The following is a 22,330-nucleotide window of genomic DNA, read 5'->3' on the forward strand; positions in this document are numbered from 1 at the left end:
GAACTTTATGCATTGGAGAAGAGACACATATTTATACCAAAAGCGGAACTACAGACTTTTAAGTTAACTGTTATTCTGGAAATTGCGTAATTACATTACATATTCTCACAGAAAACAACTGTCTGAAACCTCTTTCCAGTCACGCAACATAAGAGGTGCGGAGATGTTTATTTTTGTGTGCTTGCAGTATCACACCATGGTTTAATCCAGGTTTCAGTGAGACAGAGTATTATAATTATTAGATTTGTGTTTTTGGTTTTCCTGGATAAAATATTATTAATCTAATGGACTTGTTTGATTTGTCTTTTTACCAGCAGGGGGCAGAAGAGGGCAGTGGGTTTGCTGCATTATTTATTTTGTTAAATATAAAAAAGATTGCTATATATATAATTTTCTTTTTTACATGAATAAGTGTGTGTAAATACATGCAAACATACATTTAGATCAATTTATCTATCTATCTGTTTATTTATTCTTACATTTATCAATTATATATTAATTATAAATTTATTTATGTATTTCCTTCATTAATTTCTGTATTCTGTGTACATATCATGTATGAATAATGTAGGCTGTCCTAAGCTCACTCTAAAGCAGGATTGGTCAACAAAGTGAGAAATAAGTGAGGAAATGAGAAACTGGGGAGAAATACCAGACAACAGTTAGAGATAATTGTTTAAAAACAGGGTTTAAAGGTTAATATTTGTCAGAGTTAATTTTGTGCAAAAATTTCAATCATGTGAGAGGGACCTCTTTTGGAAGAGATCAGAAATGTGCATTTAAAATCGAATAGTTTGACAAATTGTTTAAATATAAATGGTTAATTACGGGATAGTAGAGTGTTTCACCAGCAGAGGGTGGGAGTGATCAGTAGGTTGAATTTGGTTGCCTTTGTTTCGTAAAAACTAACAAAAATAACCAACGGTAAATACTATAGTTTGCTTAGAAATGTCAGTTGTTATTTAACATACATTATTTAAAAATGTAAATGCAAAATAAATGCAATTATTAATAATAATAATAATAATAATAATAATAATAATAATAATAATAATAATAATAATAATAATAATAATAATAATAATAATAATAATAATAATAATAATAATAAGTAATAATAAACTGTTGCAGTGTATAATCAGATTTTTGCACTTTTTTTGCTTTTACGTAATATTTATTTTTAACCTTTTTCTTTTTACATTGTGCATCATTTTTAAACCTTGAAAGCAGCAGTTTTAGATCTTCCTAAATTATTAACCATTATTATTATTATTATTATTATTATTATTATTATTATTATTATTATTATTATTATTATTATTTTATTTATTTTTTTTTTAATGAGTCAAATGTCAGTGTTTAATGTTGAAAAATATTATCTGACGATTTTATTTTCAACACCTGTAAACAAGATTTTCAATAAAATGCTGTAAACTTAGTCAAGTCAATGAAGTTTATCTTTTGCACCACATGACAGTATAAACGTGTATGTTTGGGGTGAGATATCAGGTGTTGGTTCAGTATGTGAATACTGAGGAACTTGATGCATTGGAGAAGAGACACATATTTATACCGAAAGCGGAACTACAGACTTTCAAGTTAACTGCTATTCTGGAAATTGCGTAATTACATTACATATTCTCACAGAAAACAACCGTCTGAAACCTCTTTCCAGTCACGCAACATAAGAGGTGCGGAGATGTTTATTTTTGTGTGCTTGCAGAACCACACCATGGTTTAATCCAGTTTTCGGTGAGACAGAGTATTATTATTATTATTATTAGATGTGTGTTTTTGTTGTTCCTGGATAAAATACTATTAATCTAATGGACTTGTTTGATTTGTCTTTTTACCAGCAGGGGGCAGAAGAGGGCAGTGGGTTTGCTGCATTATTTCTTTTTTTGTTAAATATAAAGAAGATTGCTATATATAATTTTCTTTTTTACATGAATAAGTATGTGTAAATACATGCAAACATATATTTAGATCAATGTATCTATCTATCTGTTTATTTATTCTTACATGTATTTATCAATTATATATTAATTATATATATATTTTTAAGTAGTTTCTTCCTTCGTTAATTTCTGTATTCTGTGTACATATCATGTATCAATAAGGAAGGCTGTCCTAAGCTCACTCTAAAGCAGGATTGGTCAACAAAGTGAGAAATAAGTGAGGAAATGAGAAACTGGGGAGAAATACCTGACAACAGTTAGAGATAATTGTTTAAAAACAGGGTTTAAAGGTTTATTATTTGTCTGAGTTAATTTTGTGCAGATATTTCAATCATGTGAGAGGGACCTCTGTTGGAAGAGATCAGAAATGTGCATTTAAAATCGAATAGTTTGACAAATTGTTTAAATATAAATGGTTAATTACGGGATAGTAGAGTGTTTCACCAGCAGAGGGTGGGAGTGATCAGTAGGTTGAATTTGGTTGCCTTTGTTTCGGTAAAAAAAACTAACAAAAATAACCAACGGTAAATACTATAGTTTGCTTAGAAATGTCAGTTGTTATTTAACATACATTATTTAAAAAATGTAAATGCAAAAATAAATGCAATTATTAATAATAATAATAATAATAATAATAATAATAATAATAATAATAATAATAATAATAATAATAACAAATACATAGTTTTTTGGTGAATTTGTAAATTGATTTATCCATTTATTTTACATTTCTTAATTTATTTAAATTATTGGAAGATTTTTCCACAGTACCACAAATGATACCTCGAATCGTGCGGTCTGGTCGGGGGAGGTGTGCTATTACTTTTCTAAGAATTGCCTGAGCTGTTTTCGACCACAGGACCAAAAAGTGCAAATTCTTTCCCATAGAAAATGAATAGGACGGAAAACACGTGTCATATCTCCGCCCTCGAACATTCGACATGCACAAATTGCAAATCCACTCATAGGGGGGATGGAGTGGATCTCAACTGTAAACCCTGGGCCCGCTCGGTAATCTGAAAATTCTGTGACATTCTGGTTCCCATAGAAATTGAATGGGGATTCCGACACACCACAATTCGGCCGGTATTCACCCCACACGCAGATCGCACCCATACGACCGCATTCATCGATAACCCTGGGAGCAATGGGTAAGACACTCCCCATTAAAATGAATGGGAAAACACATATATCAACACCCCGTGGGGGGAATTGCATAATGGGACATGCTCTTATCCCACACTTAATGGGGGAAAGGGGTAGGGTCACAAAAATAAACCAAGAAGGACATGTAAAATATCAACAAACTCAGCCCAGCATAGGGAGTGTGGCTGCCTCAAAGTCCTAGTCCTCCAAGACATTTGCAATGCTGCGTGTTGGTCCACACTGCTGACCTTTTCTACAACCTGGACTGCAGTGCCACTCCTGGCCCCTCTGTCCTTCAACCTAGCTGTGCTTATAAACACTAGTTAGGGACTGGTCAGTCTGGCATGAATCGACACTCGTTCCCAAACCCCGTTTCGACGCAGCTCGAGTTTCTGAAAGGGAACATTCCTGAGTTACGTATGTATTTCCCTGCAGTGCTTCCCTCTCCCTTACAGAAGCTGGTGCTTACCTCAATCCATGTGCATTTTATACATTTTGGTCGTGACGTCTCTGCTTTGAGACAATGCCTGTTGTGAAAAGCGCTATAGAAATAAATTTGACTTGACTTGACCTTGAAGATGAACAACAACAGTAACAATGTCATAACAGTTATTGTTAAATTTGAAATTTGTTTCAAGTGAAATTCCTGTTAGGAGGCTCCATAAAAAAAAAATAAAAATAAAAAAAACATGAACTTATATAATTAGCTTTATTGGTGCAGTAACCATGAAAGGCCACTAGACTGAAAAATCAGATCAGTGATGCAGTAGACTGCAGATTACTGTCACTTTTGTTTAAGGCATGAAAATGAATAATGTTTAATAGTTTATTGCCATTAGATGATTGATAATGTAAGCATTCAGAGAATAGACTAAGTTCTAATGTGCAAAAGACATAAGAAACTTCCTCAATTCTGTGGTTAAGGCCATGTTGCTACATTTACACTTCCTGTGTGAACTGTGAGTGTGTGAGTCTGATCTATAGAGTGTTTATTATGATCAGACGTGGTGAAGCAGTTGGTCAGTGTGTGTTCAGCTCTAATACAGTCTTTAGATTAATGTGTGGTTTCTGGTCCTCAGTAAGAATGAGGGTGTGTTTTCTTCTCCTCCTTATACAGCTTCATCTCACTGAAGGTGAGTCTGCTGTTCTCTCTCTCTCTCTCTCTCTCTCTCTCTCTCTCTCTCTCTCTCTCTCTCTCTCTTTCTCTTCTTTTAAAAATAAATAGAGTGGAATCTCGATACTCGAGATTGTACTAATAAATTACATAAAAATATTTTGGTGTGTTTTTTAAAAAAGAGTTTCGCTGTTCAAAGTAAAATAAAAAAAATAATCATTTCCCACCTTTTATAATAGTAATATATAATAAATTATTATAATGATCATTTAATAATAATAAGAGTAATAATAAGATTCAACATCATAATCATTGTTATATAATAAGCAGGAAGTGGACTTAAGTACAGATGTTTGTGGTAAAGTGCAAAATGCAGTAACTCAGATTAATGTCCTCAACAAGACCAGGATGCAGAGTGACATCATCAGCTGTGTTTGAGGCCAGTGCTCGATTTGAGTCTAATGTGGGGTTCTCAGTTGTTGTGTAATTCATATTCTTTTTTACTAAAATAATTTTCATATATAAATTTTTTACTTGTCATGTGGGGTCTCTAATGCTTTATGGCGTCCCAGATCCCAATTCGAGCAGTGAAGGAGGCAAAGCAATGTGTTTAGCAGTCCAGGGAGGAAGGCAACATTGTCAGCAGTGTGATATCTTCAGCATAATGATTGCTATTGTACCAAAAAATCCAGAATATTCATTTATATGTGATTAACAGAAAAAACAACTTACATACTTTAGTACCAGATCACTTAATGACCTACACACAGCAGTAATCTGCACGAAGTCACTTACACATGTTTGACAGATCAGATAGCAACTTACACACCTGAGTAACAGACCAAACAGTCACTTACACCTTTGAAACTATTTAGATAACAACATACACATCCCATTACAGTTTTTACCAATTGCTTACACATGAAATCTTTTCATGTCACACAATTTTTGAAACCTCTCACTCAAAGGGCAAAATTATATGCCAAATCTTCAAAACCATAAGCTATTTCTTAGCCTTAGACTCAGTTTTCAATTGCATGAAACACTTTTTTTTAAAAACACTACACACAATTCTCTACCTAAAACACAAAGATCTATTAGGAAGTGACTTGCTTTTCTTTTCCAAACACAACCAATCAAAATGCTACACTTAGTCACCAGGTCACACAGACACATCTGCAAACACTAACTGCTTAATTGATCACTAATCAATCACTGCTTTACTTTACAGTAGTATAGATCAGATTACCTGTTTTGAAAAATGGTTGCTAACAATGAACAGAGAGCAAGAGGAGGAGGAGGACGAGAAAGGGGAAGGGGAAAGGGAAGAGGAAGAGAAAGAAGAGGATGAGGGCAAATAAGAGAAGGATAGAGAGCCATCTCTGATGAGATTAGGGCAAAAGTATTTGATCATGTAATCAACCGTGGTTTGACTATGAGAGAGGCTGGACTGAGAGTCCAGCCCAACTTGAGTCGATTTACAGTGGCGTCCATAATTCGAACCTTCAGAAATGAGAACCCATCCACAATTTACCACCCATCCACAATTTGTAGTTTTGTACCTACCCCCATATTCACCTTTTCTAAATCCCATAGAGGAATTCTTCTCAGCCTGGCACTGGAAAGTGTATGATCGTCAACCCTTGGCACGCATGCCACTTCTCCAGGCAATGGAGGACGCATGTGGGGACGTAGAGGTTGCCTCTGTTCAAGGTTGGATACGCCATGCTAGAAGATACTTCCCTTGATGTTTGGCAAGAGAAAACGTAGCTTGTGATGTGAATGAAGTATTGTGGCCAGACCCAGCTCGGAGAAGAGATGAAGCTTAGCACTGGAGACTGCACCCTCCCCTGCCAATTCCTGGACCAGTTGCATTTTTGAAGGAGATGTCCGCTATTTTGCATTTTGTGTGAACAGTTTTGAGAATTGTGTGTAGAGTTTTGAAAAAGTGGACTTGGTTTTGAAAACGTGTGTAAGCAATTGGTCAAAACTGTAACATCAATGGTCCAGTTGATCTCAGAGCAGTTGAACAGGATATAGGTGTGGTGACTGGACAGGCCATTCCATGATAGATATCACTCCAGTTGAATGTATGACGTATGATTTGTCTTGTAAAGTGAAGTTGGTTGTAAAAAGCATTGAAGTATGGACCCAACAACACAAACCAATAATCTTCCACCTCCATGTTTGGCTGTGGGTGTGAAGTAGTCTGCTAACATCTTCAATCCTGTTCTCCATCTTCTTCTGTTAGAACCAAAGATCTAAAATTTGAACTCATCTGTCCACAGAACTTTCTCACAGTCATACACAGTCCAATTCTTGTGTGTTTTTTGTCTTTTAACTAGTTTGATGCATAGAAACAAATGGAACACGTGTCTCAATTAATAAATAGTGTTTTTGAACTGAGATATTATTTGGTTTTCATGTGTGTAATTGCTGCATCATGTGATAAAACATATGAAAGAGGAAGTAACCAGTAAACAAGTAATGGAAACTATTACATCAATACTTCTGGTGTGTGTGTGTGTGTGTGTGTGTGTGTGTGTGTGTGTGTGTGTGTGTGTGTGTGTGTGTGTGTGTGAGTGAGTGTGTTTGTGTATTGAAGAGCAATAGTGAGACCACATTTGAACACAGTGTGTAGTTTCTTATGAACATTCCTGAATTGTAGACACTGAGTTATAAAAATGCTGATGTGTTTTTATCTCCTTCTTTATTTTACTTCACTGAAGGTCAGTCTGATCTTCTCTCTCTCTCTCTCTCTCTCTCTCTCTCTCTCTCTCTCTCTCTCTCTCTCTCTCTCTCTCTCTTTCTTGTTCTCTCACTTTTACTTTACTTCACCTGTGTTCTGAGCTGCACAGCATCGGGAGAAAAGCTTTACCGATGGTGATTTTTAAACGCACGACGATGCCAAAAGATAAACTCTCAAGAGAAATTGTTGTGAAAGGAAGGAGGAAGACAGTGAACAATGACTTTCTTGGTAGGCTACTGTTTAGATAAAAGCCGTGTAACAGACACTGTCTTTCATTAAAGTGTGTGTAAAGTTCATTAGTTTCAGTGTAGACACCTGCAGCTTATAAACAGGTGCGACTTATTTATGTTCAAAACCTTTTTAAAATTCAGTGGGTGCGGCTTATATTTGGGTGCTTTTAATAGTCTGGAAATTACAGTATGTAAGTCATCACCACTTAAATCTAATGTTATATTTTATTTCCAGGTTGAACGTTTATTTTTATAAATCATGGAGATATTGTTTACTTTAAATGTTTTGCATTTGTGAATATTTCAGACAAACTTTATAAACAAGAGTTAATGAATAAATTCTCCCCCTCAGATACTGACTGCTCATTAACAGATCATTAACTGGTGTGTTCCTACAGGCTGCAGACTGGAAGGAAATAGAGAGATGACAAATGAGATCACTGCATACACAGGAGACTCAGTACTGCTGCCCTGCTCCTGCACTGACCTCCACACCAAACCTCAGATATTCACATGGAAGAAATACATTAATGGGTACAGATATCTCCTGAGAGAGAACAGTATAAAGACAGATTTCAGCTGGTTAATGATCACAGTTCAGGAAATCTCTCTCTGCTCATATCACACCTGACTGTAGAGGATGGAGGATATTACAGGTGTAACACAGAGAGTGAACACAGAGTCATCAGACTCACTGTTGAAGGTAAATAACTCATTTTTATTCACAATGTTACTTCAGTGATAATCTCATGACAGATTCATCTGATGTTGTAACAGTAATGCAGCATGTTGATGTTTGTTTATTTCTCCAGGTTGCACACTGAATCATGAGACAGTGGATGTGACTGGATATGTGGGACATTCTGTTCTTCTGCCCTGCTCCTGCTCTCAACTACAAGCCAAACCACAAACTCTCAAATGGACCATTTATAAAGGAGGGAATCACAAAGAAATCTTTCCAAAGGACCAGACAAATCACTACACACACAGAGTTCAGCTCTTTAATGATCATCATCCAGGAAATCTCTCTCTACTCATATCACACCTGACTGTAGAGGATGGAGGATTTTACAGGTGTGACATCATCAACAGCGTAAAGAACATCAAACTCACAGTAAGAGGTAAAACAACCTTTTATATTTAATTTATGGGAAATTGACTCTATTTTGACTACTGCTGTATAATAAAATGTTTTATGAATATCTTTATATATTTATGGAAAAGGAATAAAGTGTTAAAATCACATCTGCTCATGTTCTGCCCCTCATCTGTATTTCTGATTATTATTATATATTATTTGTGTTTGTGTTCTGACCCACATTCACATCTGATTATGATTCCTGGAATAATCTCTAATGGATTAAATATTTCTCCCCTTGCAGAGGCTCCAAAAAGACCTTCACCATCCACCACAATAATCCAGACCACTACTGAACCAGGTACTAAACACCACTGTAACAGAAAGTCTGTGTTTTTAGTGTTACTTACTGCTTCACCTTGGAGCAAATCTCAACCACTAAACTCAAAAACTACACTTATTTTTCTCCTCTACTTTTTGTACCAGCGGCAAAACCAGGCCTGGTGACCAAAGTCTACATTAATCCACAGTCTGAAAAAGGTAATGATTGATAAATCTTCATTTATGGTGTTTTTTGTTTGACTATTATTTCCAGAAAATGAAAGGTCTTCCAATTATCCTAAAAAAAATGATCCAGATGTTTTATAGAATTGTGAAAGTATTCAAAAAGTGTACCCATTGTATGACAATGAAACACATATTTGACCTAGCGAGCATTTCATTCCATTCGTATTTTTCGAGTGTATAAACCTTAGTTTTAGTTAAACTTTTGTGAAGGTTAATGCATCACCATAGAGCAAATCTCATACACTAAACTCACAAACTACACTTTTCACATCAGCATGGATTCGTAGTAAAAGAGTCTGAGTGCTGAACTTATGCATCATAAAAACAAATAAAATGACAAAGAAGACCCAGGTGTCAGGGTGGCGATCACGACGAGGAAGCGGAAGTTACACAATCATAGATTATTTAACACAAAACGCACACAAGTCATGGAGAGCCACACATCGATAGTTATCCGCTCGAAAATAGTAATCCTACACGAAAAGGGATGTCCGGAAAACGGAAGTAAACTCTGATGGCAAAGAGTAATCCAACACGGAAACGGAGTTAGGAGACCGAACCAGCTGGTAAGGCTGGTTGTACGGGATCCAGGCGATCAGCAGCATGACATTCAAAAATCGACAGCCTATGACTCCAGAAAGTGAGTTTATATAGTCATCTCCTTAACGAGCCACAGCTGTCAGGAATCAAAGCCGACGCAGCAAAACAAGGCAGTGGTGACTGCTACCGAGGAGGGCGTGGCAGGGGGATCCCTGACAGCTACCAAGGGGGGCATGGCAGGGGAATCCCTGACACCAGGTCTGTTGAGAAGCTAGAATCGTATTTCAGACATTAATAGGACAACATTTCTCCAACAAATATCCAGCAAATGGTCTCCTCAGTTCCCAGATGTATATAAAGTTGAACAGTGTAAATGTTTAAATAAAGTAATGTTATGACTGATATTGATGACGTCTCCAGAGTCTCTTCCTACTTCCCTTCGCTGTGGTGACTGTGATCTGTCTGCACATCATTGTGGCTGTGGTTTACTGCTCCACCAAAAAGAAAGGTACAAGTTTCAAGCTCTTGTAATTTTACTAGTCGGTGGAAATGGTTCCTCCACTTACACATCATTGTATCTTCATGAACTGAGCGTTTCTTGTTTATTTTACCCTTCAGCTCCTAATACAGTTCAATACAGCAGAGGTGATGGAGATGGAACATTGAGTCTACAGTAGAGAAGATCAACAGAAGACATGAACAGCATCAGCTGATTACCAGACCAGAGAGCAACTTGGTCCACAAGATGAAAGCTTTGCTGATCTGTTGTTTTTAGCATATTGTAGATATCCTTCTCTTTTTTTTATGTAGTTAAAAGGACAAAATGTGATGTCATCACTCTGAGGTAAAATATCTTTATATCAGTGACGTCTGCTCCGTGGGACATTATTAAGTCTAGTGTGTGATTAAAACAATGAGTCGTTCTAGTGATGTTTGGTTTAACCCCAACAGAGTTTAATAAGATGATCAAGAGGTCTGAAAGAAAATGAGCAAACTCTTAATGAAAATCAGCGTAGGGGCCTGGGGGTCTGTACACAGTGGCCAGAGCGAGAGATAGTAGGGGTATTCTATGTAAGTCTGAAAGTACAACTTTAAGAACGAGCACTTCAAATGATTTAAACTTAAATCCTAATATCTGACAAACATTAAGAAGGGCACTATAAATGGTTGTTACACCAACCCCATGACCACAGAGTATTATTAGATGTCTGTTTTTGGTGTTCCTGGATAAAATACTATTCATCTAAAAGACTTGTTTGATTTCTCGATTCACAACTTGCAGAACGATTGCAGCTGGAGGGAACATGAGAAATTAATTGCCTTTTATAGTTAAACGTCAATTTAACAAGCAGAGAGCAAATGATAAGTAATAAAGGTTTTAAAAACTTCTTCAGAACAGTTGGAGGATCTCTTCCTCTCAGCTTAGACAGGTGGATATTAGAGCTTTAATAAAGGTTTGGTCCTGGGATGAATTTGATCAGATATTCAGTGTGTAGTACAGAGTCAGCACTTGATGAATATAAAACTTGATTTAGAACTCAGGAAGTCTGTCACCCTCTCAGATTTTACCTGAACAGTTCTATTAAGCTGTAAATGCACTAATTGTGCAATAATCCAGAAAAAGTCTTATAACATTTGAAATGTTTAAAATTCAATTGACTCATTTTTGGTTACATGTGTGGGAATTGTGTGAACAGTCTTTTTTACCAGCAGAGGGCAGAAGAGGTCACTGGGTTTGCTGTATTTTTATAATCTTTTTTTGTGGTTAAATGTAAAAATATATTGCTATGTATATTACATTTTTACATGAATAAGTATGTGTAAATGAATGCAAAAAAATACATTTTGATCAATTTATCTATCTATCTCTTTATTTTTTCCTACATTTATTTTTTTATATTCATTATTTATACATATGTTTTTTTTTGGATTTTTTTTTATTATTTAAATATTTCCACATTTCTTCATTCATTTATTTCTGTGTTCTGTATTCTGTGTACATATCAGGTATTAATAATGTAGGCTGTCCTAAACTCACTCTAAACCATGATTTGTAAACAAATTGAGAAAAAAGTGAAAAAAAAAAGAACCTGAAGAGAAATACCTAAAAACAGTTAGAGATAATTGTTAAAAAACGGTTTAAAGGTTTATTGTTTGTCTGAGTTTATTCTGTGCCAAAAATTCCATCATGTTAAAGAGATCTCTTTTGGAATAGAACAGAAATAAGCATTTATAATGTAATAGTTTGGCAAAATGTTTAAAATATAAATGGTTAATTATGGGTGAGAACAGTGTTTTTACCAGCAGAGGGCACAACGCTTTGAGAACACTTCCGCATTGTACACGCTCTGAATCACGTGTGTAATCTGTCCAATACCAGCAGGGTGACGTCATGACCAGGAAGCTATAAACTACCTGATGCCAGTTAGACATAATGATTAAATAAAAAAGGCATAATGGTTCTATCATGTGAGAGTGACCTCTGCTGGAAGAGAACAGAAATGCCCCATGGCATATATTTAATGGTAACAAAATAAATCTACTCTATATAGAGTATATGGTTCTATTTATTTCCATATTTTATATTAAATGTCTCTTTTAAGTGTCTTTTATCATTTTCTTGTTTTATTACAGTGTTTGGGATTTGTGTGTTTCTCTGCAGCCTTGTGCTTTTTGCCTACTTTGTATTTCACACACTTTCACATGGTCAGTAGCGTGATGCTAAATTTGCACTTCCTGTGTTTGGTTGCACTTCCTGTGGAGGTGTGAAGGAAGTAAATGAGTAAACTTGCGGTGTGAGATGTTTAGAGGATTCATTATGATCAGACACATGCAGCAGTCAGTCAGTGTGTGTTTAGCTGTAGTTCTCTCTTTTGATTAATGTGTGGGTTTGAGTTTACATTAAGAATGCAGCTGTGTTTTTTTCTCCTCATACAGCTTCATATAACAAAAGGTGAGTCTGTGCTCTCTCTCTCTCTCTCTCTCTCTCTCTCTCTCTCTCTCTGTCTTTACTCAAGATTTTATTATTAGTGGTGCATGAAAAGAAGAAATTTTCTCGTAACTCGTCCTGCATTTTTTGCCACAACACCACAAATGATCCCTCAAAATGTGTGGTCTGGTCGTGGGAGGTGTGCTATTAATTTCTGAGGATTTGCCCCAACTGTTTTTGATCACATGACCAAAAAGGGCAAATTTACTTCCATATAAAATGAATGGGGCAGAAAACACGTGTCATATCTCGGTGAGTGGGTTGCAACTGTATACCCCTCAAACCCCAGACCTGCTCGGAAATATGGGAATTCCAGGACATTTCGGCCCCCAAAGAAAATACATGGGGAATCCGTGGGGGACATGTGATATATCAACAGACTCAGCCCAGCATAGGGAGCTGCACTGTAGGTAATAGTGATGTCATATCAAGCCACGCCCCCACAATAAGTCCAAATTGGCGAAAAATGAAGCTGCTCAGAAATCGGCATGTGAAATGTCAAAACACTCAGCACAGTGGGGGAAGTTACATGGTGACATGTTAGGCCATGCCCACCTCGCAAACCTATTAGCTTAACACGTCGTTGAATTTGGCTATGACCTGGACGTGTGACACCACAAACCGTTTGGCACGGTCTTAGGAATCCCCAGTGGCGTGCCATATCGACACCACATGATGTCACATGGGCAGGAATATGCAAAAACTTGAAATGACACAAGTCTGGTGACATGGTAGTGTGACACATGTGAACACTCGACAAGGCCAGGGGAGTCGGACCACGGGTCATGTGATGGTACAGCATTAACAGCATGTGTTGCAGCATTAATAACATCTGAAGGATTCGACAATTTCTGTCCATACAGGCTGCCCAGTTGCTTGTTCAGTCTCTTGTCATTTCAAGACTTGACTATTGCAACTCTCTGCTGGCAGGTCTTCTCCTGAACGCTATTCGTCCACTGCAAATGATCCAAAACGCAGCTGCACGACTTGTGTTCAATCAGCTTAAGTTTTCCCACACCACCCCACTGCTGCGCTCCCTTCACTGGCTTCCAGTAGCTGCACGTATCAGATTCAAAACACTGATGCTTGCCTACAAGGCCAAAAATGGACCAGCACCATCTTACCTCAGTGACCTCATCACATCTCGCACTGCACCACAATGTCTGAGATCCTCCAGCACTGCTCGACTGGTACCTCCTTCTCTCAGAATGAGAGGTAAGTACACTTCAAGGCTCTTCTCTGTTCTGGCACCGAGGTGGTGGAATGAACTTTCCCTAGATGTCCGTACAGCAGAGTCCCTGACTATCTTTAAACGACGACTGAAAACCTACCTCTTCCTGAAATACCTAAATTAGCACTTTCCAAGTTTGTACAATTCGAGTTATATTTATATTAAGTTTATAATCTTGCGTACCAGTGTAGTTTTATTCATTACTAGAGACTCAAAGCACTTTTGTACGTCGCTCTGGATAAGGGCGTCTGCTAAATGCCACAAATGTAAATGTAAATGTAAATGTAATGTGAGGTATCGAAACGCTCGTCTCCCAAAGTACGATCGCGTCTCACAGTCGGCACTAAAAACGGCACACGCCTGGTGCTTCAGGAAATGTCACATTCTAGATATATACCTATATTTAAATATTTTATAGCTCCAGAACACCATGACAAATTCCATGTACATGCAACCCCTGATATTAGGCAATGATACTGATACAATTTTGATTCTGAAGTGTCTATAATGATATAATAACTACACTGTGTGGAAAGGGATATTACACAGCTTAATGTTGAAGAAGAACAACAACAGGAACAATGTCATCACAGTTATTGTTAAATATGAAACTTGTTTTAAATGAAATTCCTGTTCGGAGTCTCCATAAAAAAATTACATAATCTAATATAATTAGATTTATTGGTGCAGTAACCATGAAAGGCCACTAGACTGAGAAATCAGATCAGTGATGCAGTAGACTGCAGATTACTGTCACAATGTCATGCACAATCTTATATGCATGTTTGTAAAGAAGAAAAAGGTTTTGTTTTGTTTTAGGCATAAAAATTAATAATGTTTAATATTTTATTGCTATTAGATGATTGATAATGTAAGTATTCAGAGAATAAACTCAGTTCTAATGTGCAAAAGACATAAGAAACTTCCTCAATTCTGTGGTTAAGGCCATGTTGCTACATTTGCACTTCCTGTGTGAACTGTGAGTGTGTGAGTCTGATCTATAGAGTGTTCATTATGATCAGACGTGGTGAAGCAGTGGGTCAGTGTGGGTTCAGCTCTAATACAGTCTTTGGATTAATGTGTGGGTTCTGGTCCTCAGTAAGAATGAGGGTGTGTTTTCTTCTCCTCCTCATACAGCTTCATATCACTGATGGTGAGTCTGCTGTTCTCTCTCTCTCTCTCTCTCTCTCTCTCTCTCTCTCTCTTTCTCTCTCTTCTTTTAAATATAGAGTGGAATCTTAAAACTCGTGACCTTGATAGTTTGCGACTTTTCATTTGGAACCAAGTATAAATATAAACATGAGAAAATGTTCATCATGGGACTGTTTCACTTCACTACAGTTTCTTCTTGTGCACTTTCATTCTACATACTAGAAGACTCCGTACCAATCATTTTACAGATATTTAAAACACTGGGGTGTGTACAGTGTTAACAGGATGGGGGGAGGACGTCACTACACTGCTTACTCATGCGGTTTGTTCACACCATCAGTTCCTTGGGCTTTTATGGTTTGTTTTTTAAAAAAGAGTTTCACTGTTCAGAGTCAAATACATTTTCTAAAAATCATTTCCCACCTTTTATAATAGTAATATATAATAAATTATTATAATGATCATTTTATAATAATAATAATAATAATAATAATAATAATAATAATAATAATAATAATAATAGTAATAATAACAATCATCATAATCATTGTTATATAATAAGCAGGAAGTGGACTTAAGTACAGACGTTTATTGTAAAGTGCAAAATGTAATAACTCAGATTAATGTCCTCAACAAGACCAGGATGCAGAGTGACATCATCAACTGTGTTTGGAGGCCAGTGCTAGAATTGCATCAAGTCTTATGGGGTCCCGAGTTATGTGTAATTCATATACTTTTTATCTTAAATAATATTGGGACCCCCTAAATCTATTTTTTACTTGCTATCTGGGGTCCAGATGCCCCCAGCCCCCCTCAAATCCAGCACTGAAGAAGGCAAAGCAATGTGTTGTTCTTCTTTTAGAACCAAAGATGTCAACAGAATTTTCTCACAGCCATACACAGTCCAATTCTTGTGTGTTTTTGTCTTTCAACTATTTTGACGCATTGAAACAAAAGAAACATGTGTCTCAATTAATAAATAGTGTTTTGAACTGAGATATTATTTGGTTTTTATGTGTGTAATTGCTGCATCATGTGATACAACATATAAAAGAGGAAGTAAACAGTAAACAAGTAATTGAAACTATTACATCAATACTTGTGGTGTGTGTGTGTGTGTGTGTGTGTGTGTGTGTGTGTGTGTGTGTGTGTGTGTGTTAAACAAACTTTATGAACACGAGTAAATTAGTAAAAACTCTTCACAATTTCATCTTCAGTTACATTCCTACTTTAGTGAGTTTAGGAGGTACAGGTTGTCTGTAGTTCTGTAGAGTTGCTGCAGATGGTGAACTGCTCATTAACAGATCATTAACTGGTGTGTTCCTACAGGCTGCAGACTGGAAGGAAATAGAGAGACAAAAGAGATCACTGCATACACAGGAGACTCAGTACTGCTGCCCTGCTCCTGCACTGACCTCCACACCAAACCTCAGAACTTCAGATGGGAGAAAGAGACTAATACACGAGTACAGATATCTCCTGAGAGTGAACAGTACAAAGACAGATTTCAGCTGGTTAATGATCACAGTTCAGGAAATCTCTCTCTGCTCATATCACACCTGACTGTAGAGGATGGAGGATATTACAGGTGTGACACAGAGAGTGAACACAGAGTCATCAGACTCACTGTTGAAGGTAAATAACTCATTTTTATTCACAATGTTACTTCAGTGATAATCTCATGACAGATTCATCTGATGTTGTAACAGTAATGCAGCATGTTGATGTTTGTTTATTCTCCAGGTTGCACACTGAATCATGAGACAGTGGATGTGACTGGATATGTGGGACATTCTGTTCTTCTGCCCTGCTCCTGCTCTCAACTACAAGCCAAACCACAAACTCTCACATGGACCATTTATAAAGAATCTAATTTCAAAGAAATCTTCCCAAAGGACCAGACAAATCACTACACACACAGAGTTCAGCTCTTTAATGATCATCCTCCAGGAAATCTCTCTCTACTCATATCACACCTGACTGTAGAGGATGGAGGATTTTACAGGTGTGACATCATCAACAGCATTAAGGACATCAAACTCACAGTAAGAGGTAAAACAACCTTTTATATTTAATTTATGGGAAATTGACTCTAGTGTCTATTCAAAATATATTTTAATATTTTGACTACTGCTGTATAATAAAATGCCTTTGAATATGTTTATATATTTATGGAAAAGGAATAAAGTGTTAAAATCACATCTGCTCATGTTCTGCCCCTCATCTGTATTTCTGATTCTGATTATATATTATTTGTGTTTGTGTTCTGACCCACATTTACATCTGATTATGATTCCTAAATTAATCTCTAATGGATTAAATATTCCTGTCCTTGCAGAGGCTCCAAAAAGACCTTCACCATCCACAACAATCCAGACCACTGCTGAACCAGGTACTAAACACCACTGTAACAGAAAGTCTGTTTTTTAGTGTTGGTTATTTCTTCACGTAAGAGCAAGTCTCAAACACTAAACTCAAAAACTACACTTGTTTTTGTCCTTTACGTTTTTGTCTCAGCTGCAACACCAGGCCTGGTGACAAAAGTCTACACAAATCCACAGTCTGAAACACCCGAACAAAGTTCAGTGGAACCTCGGGTTACGAACGCCCCGGCATACGTATAATTCAGGTTACGAAGGTTTACGCAGTTCATCAAAATTTTTGCCCCTGGTTACGAACAAAATATCGGGATACGAACGTCACACACCAAAAAATCGCAGGCAAGTTGGTTGTTTTTGCTCTATCCACGCAGCTCGTCACATCAGTTAGCGTCCTGACTTACTTATCCGCTTGAACTTTTCCCGGCAGCAGCGTAACAACTCATTAGTTGATGCTCGTGGAATGATGAGATGGACAACATTAGCCGATGCATAACCACTTTACTTGTTTTTATGAAGATAGATTCGCAGGATTACAGTATAATATAACTCCCAGGTGGATAAACTTGGATTAACCGACCGCACTGCAGAACACAAACAGGTTTCTTCATATGAATCACACACAGGAAAAACATCCAGTCCGCACATTTCTTTTCCGAAGTACAATACCCATAATGCATTTCACTCTGGACTTCAATACCCAGAGATAGTAGCCTTAAAGAAACAGCTCTCATTGTCCCTCTAATGCAACAATTGTCTCAGCGTTCGTGTTAATAACACTGTCTTTAATATTCTATAATATAATATATAATAATATATAATAATATAATATAATAAGATTCTCCTTCAAACAATAACTCTCCCTCCTCCCCTTCTACGAACGCCGCCTCCTGCAGCGAGTCTTCTCAAAGGAAAGTACCCGGTAAAGATCTTTTCCTCTTTTGTATGTTTTTATGTGGTATGATTTTAATATAACATGTTAAAAGTAAATAATATTAGTGAATATTGGCTTTATTTTTATTTAAGTAATATTTTTGGTTGTCCAGAATGAATTACCGAAGTTTCTGTTCATTATTATGGGGAAATTTGTATCGGGATACGAACTTTTCAGGTTACGAATAAAGTACCGGAACGAATTAAATTCGTAACCCGAGGTTCCACTGTAATAATCTATTCACTATTATCTTTATTAACAGTTTAAATATTCACATACTTTATACTTTATGTAAATTCCTGACTTCATTCAATATAAACGTGTATTTTGTTGTATGTCTTTCAAATATAAAGTAAGTTTACACGTTTTCCAGAAAGATGAGTCCTTATGACCCGAGATTTAAAATACATAAATATTCAAACTTTGGGGTTTTGAAATTAATCGGTTGCTAAGAAAACAATTGCATCCTCGTGTGTAACATAAAGTGAAGTTAATATTGTAGTTTAATAAATCGAGGCAGAATAAAAATGCATTGAGGGAAAATATTTTCAGTTCAGTGTAATTTTATTTCTATAATGATTTTAACAATTGACAGTGTCCCAAAGCAGCGTTAAAGAACTTTCTATATATTTATAGAGGCTGTACTTTATTAGTCCATAGGTTAATTCCTATGTAGCAACCAGTGGCAAGGAAAAACTCCCTGAGATAGTTTGAGGAACTTGTCTAAGAAGGGAACTTCTCCTCATCTGGGCCCATATCAGGAGATGAATAAACGAGGCAAACGAGGCTAGTCAGGAGTCAGATACAAAAGGACATGATAAATCAGATACAGAACAGATGTTAAGCAATAGTTTACATGATGACTGTTTAAAGAGTTGCCCTTTATAGTGTGTGTGTGGTGATTGTAAGTGTTGCACGTTGCAGGAAGTAAAGTTGGCCGTGTTTGCTTGCTGTGGAGTTTGAGTTGTGCTTATACTTATTTCAACTGCAGATTACTATCACTATGTTATGCACAATCTTATATGCATATTTGAAAGGACAAAAAAGGCTTTGTTTTGTTTTAGGCATGAAAATGAATAATGTTTAATAGTTTATTGCCATTAGATGATTGATTTTGTAAGAATTCAGAGAATAGACTCAGTTCTAATGTGCGAAAGACATAAGAAACTTCCTCAATTTTGTGGTCAAGGCCGTGTTGCCATGTTGCGATTTGGTGCGATTTGGAGTTTTTCTGTTTGCCATCAAACCAAATATAAATTTAAACATGAGAAAATGTTCATAATTAGACTGTTTCACTCCACTTCAGTTTCTTCTTGTCATACATACTACAAGACTCCGTACCAATCATTTTTAAAACACTGTGGTGTGTACAGTGTTAACAGGATGGCAGGAGGACGTCACTACACTGCTTACTCATGTGGTTTGTTGACACCATCAGTGTGCAATGTGTTCTGCAGTCCAGGGAGGAAGGCAACATTGTCAGCAGTGTGATATCTTCAGCATAATGATTGATCTTGTACAAAAACAAAACAGAATATTCATTTAAATGTGATTAACAAAGCAAATAACAACTTGCATTCTTTAGTACTAGATCACTTAAAGACCTAAATACATAAGTAATCAGCAATTATTCACTTAGACTTGATTGACAGTGGGTGTGAAGCAGTCTGCTTACATCTTCAATCCTGTTCTCCATTACAGCCCAATTCTTGTGTGTTTTTGTCTTTTAACTAGTTTGATGCATAGAAACAATTATAGACACATATGTAAACTTGCTTGCATTTCATTCCATTAGTGTTTTTCTAGTGTATTTCCTTTCCTGTTTGCAGTGGTGATGGACAGGTTGACGGACGAGGTCAGACAGGAGTCTCCCTGGACTATGATGTTTGCAGATGATATTGTGATTTGTGGTGAGAGTAGTGAGCAGGTGGAGAAGATCCTGGAGAGGTGGAGGTATGCGCTGGAGAGAAGGGGAATGAAAGTCAGTAGGAGTAAGAGAGAGTACGTGTGTGAATGAGAGGGAGGGCAGTGGAGTGTTGCGGTTGCAGGGAGAAGAGGTGGAGAAGGTGGAGGAGTTCAGGTACCTAGGGTCAAAGTAATGGAGAGTGTTAGAGAAGTAAAGAAAAGAGTGCAGGCAGGGTGGAGTGGGTGGAGAAGAGTGACAGGAGTGATTTGTGATAGAAGAGTATCTGCAAGAATGAAAGGGAAAGTTTATAGGACTGTGGTGAGACCTGAGATGTTGTATGGTTTAGAGACAGTGGCATTGAGTAAAAGACAGGAGGTGGAGCTGGAGGTAGCAGAGCTAAAGATGTTAAGGTTTTCGTTGGGAGTGTCGAGGATGGACAGGATTAGAAACAAGTTTATTAGAGGGACAGCGCATGTTGGACGTTTTGGTGACAAGGTGAGGGAGGCAAGATTGAGATGGTTTGGACATGTGCAGAGGAGGGACACTGGGTATATCAGTAGGAGAATGCTGAGGATGGAGCTACCAGGAAGGAGGAAAAGAGGAAGACCAAGGAAGAGGTTCATGGATGTGGTGAGTGTAGACATGCAGGTAGTTGGTGTGAAAGAGGCAGATGTAGAGGACAGGGGGGTATGGAGACAGATGATCCACTGTGGCGACCCCTAATGAGAGCAGCCGAAAGAAGAAGAAGTATTTTTCTAGTGTATAAACCTTAATTTGAGTTAAACTTTTGTGCAGGTTAATGCACCACCACAGAGCAAATCTCATACAGTAAACTCAAAAACTACACCTTTTACTATTACATCAGCATTGACTCGTAGTAAAAGAGTCTGGGTGCTGAACTTATGCATTATAAAACAAACAAATAAAATGACAAAGAAGACCCAGGACAACATTCATCCAACAAAAATCCAGCAACTTTTCTCCTCAGTTCCCAGATGTATACGTAATTGTACAGTGTAAATGTTTAAATAAAGTAATGTTATGACTGATATTGATGACGTCTCTCCAGAGTCTCTTCCCTACTTCCCCTTCGCTGTGGTGACTGTGATCTTTCTGCACATCATTGTGGCTGTGGTTTACTGTTCCACCAAAAAGAAAGGTACAAGTTTCAAGATATTGTAATTTTACTAGTCTGTGAAAATGGTTCCTCCACTTACACATCATTGTATCTTCATGAACTGAGCGTTTCTTGTTTATTTTACCCTTCAGGTCCTAATACAGTTCAATACAGCAGAGGTGATGGAGATGGAACAGTGAGTCTACAGTAGAGAAGATCAACAGAACACATGTAACAGCAGCACCTGATTAACAGTCCAGAGAGCAACTTGGTCCACAAGATGGAAGCTTTGCTGATCTGTTGTTCTTAGCATATTGTAGAATCTATTTAAAATCCTTCTCTTTTTTCCTTATGTAGTTAAAAGGACAAAATTATGCACAATTCTAAATACCTCCAATTTAGTTGTTCTCCATTTTCTCTCCAGATTACGGCTGTTCTCTTGAGGGCATGCGCATGACTATTATACCATGCTGCAGATGTTTTTTCTCTTACCATTTTTAATCTGATGGGGCAATGGTCTCTAATGTGCCAGTGAGGATAGTGTCTATGTTGTTAGTCTTTTATCAAGATCATTAGCATTTAGAGGTTTAGTGAGAAATTGGGATAGATAATCAGTGTGTAAAGAGTCAGCACTTGATGAATATAAAACCTAATTTAGAACTCAGGAAGTCTGTCACCCTCTCAGATTTTACCTGAACAGTTCTATTAAGCTGTAAATGCACTAATTATGAAATAATCCAGAAAGAGTCTCATAACATTTGAATTCTAATAGTTTAACACTTAAATTTGTCAAATTTAATTGACTCGTTTGGTTATATGTGTGGGAATTATGTGAACAGTCTTTGTTTTACCAGCAGGGGGCAGAAGAGGTCAGTGGGTTTGCTTTTTTTGTGGTTAAATCTAAAAAACGATTGATATATATAATTTTTTTACATGAATAAGTATGTGTAAATAAATGAAAAAAAATCTCTTTATTTTTTCCTACATTTATTTTTTATATATTTATTATTTATACATACAGTACAGAGCAAAAGTTTGGACACACCTTCTCATTCAAAGAGATTTTTTTATTTTCATGACTATGAAAATTGTAGAGTCACACTGAAGGCATTAAAACTATGAATTAACACATGTGGAATTATATACATAACAAAAAAGTGTGAAACAACTGAAAATATGTCATATTGTAGGTTCTTCATAGTAGCCACCTTTTGCTTTGTTTTTGGATTTTTTTCTTTTTT

General features: G+C 36.7%; 1 protein-coding gene across 2 annotated transcripts; it reads left to right on the forward strand.

Annotated features, from left to right (window-relative positions):
* Positions 1 to 14,604: 14,604 nt before the first annotated feature.
* LOC124401437 (cell surface A33 antigen-like) lies at positions 14,605 to 21,975 on the forward strand. 2 transcript variants are annotated; one of them, XM_046873766.1, is made up of 6 exons: positions 14,605 to 14,755; positions 16,084 to 16,389; positions 16,498 to 16,806; positions 17,093 to 17,146; positions 21,042 to 21,131; positions 21,242 to 21,975. In XM_046873766.1, the coding sequence occupies exons 1-6, from the start codon at positions 14,617 to 14,619 to the stop codon at positions 21,298 to 21,300; spliced, it is 957 nt and encodes a 318-aa protein (XP_046729722.1). In that variant the 5' UTR covers positions 14,605 to 14,616; the 3' UTR covers positions 21,301 to 21,975. The 2 variants fall into 2 exon arrangements, with proteins under 2 accessions (XP_046729722.1, XP_046729723.1); XM_046873767.1 differs by lacking the exons at positions 21,042 to 21,131; positions 21,242 to 21,975 and adding an exon at positions 17,272 to 17,394.
* The last annotated feature ends 355 nt before the right edge of the window (positions 21,976 to 22,330 follow it).

Source organism: Silurus meridionalis, chromosome 18 (genome assembly GCF_014805685.1).
Source record: "Silurus meridionalis isolate SWU-2019-XX chromosome 18, ASM1480568v1, whole genome shotgun sequence".
NCBI lineage: Eukaryota > Metazoa > Chordata > Actinopteri > Siluriformes > Siluridae > Silurus > Silurus meridionalis.

What these genes read in the sequence shown, in the direction of transcription:
- LOC124401437 (XM_046873766.1), top strand. Translation starts at nt 14,617, where the DNA reads ATGATCAGACGTGGTGAAGCAGTGGGTCAGTGTGGGTTCAGCTCTAAT. An exon ending in CATCAAACTCACAGTAAGAG is followed by an intron (nt 16,807 to 17,092) that starts GTAAAACAACCT and finishes CTGTCCTTGCAG; the next exon opens with AGGCTCCAAAAAGACCTTCA. An exon ending in CCAGACCACTGCTGAACCAG is followed by an intron (nt 17,147 to 21,041) that starts GTACTAAACACC and finishes ACGTCTCTCCAG; the next exon opens with AGTCTCTTCCCTACTTCCCC.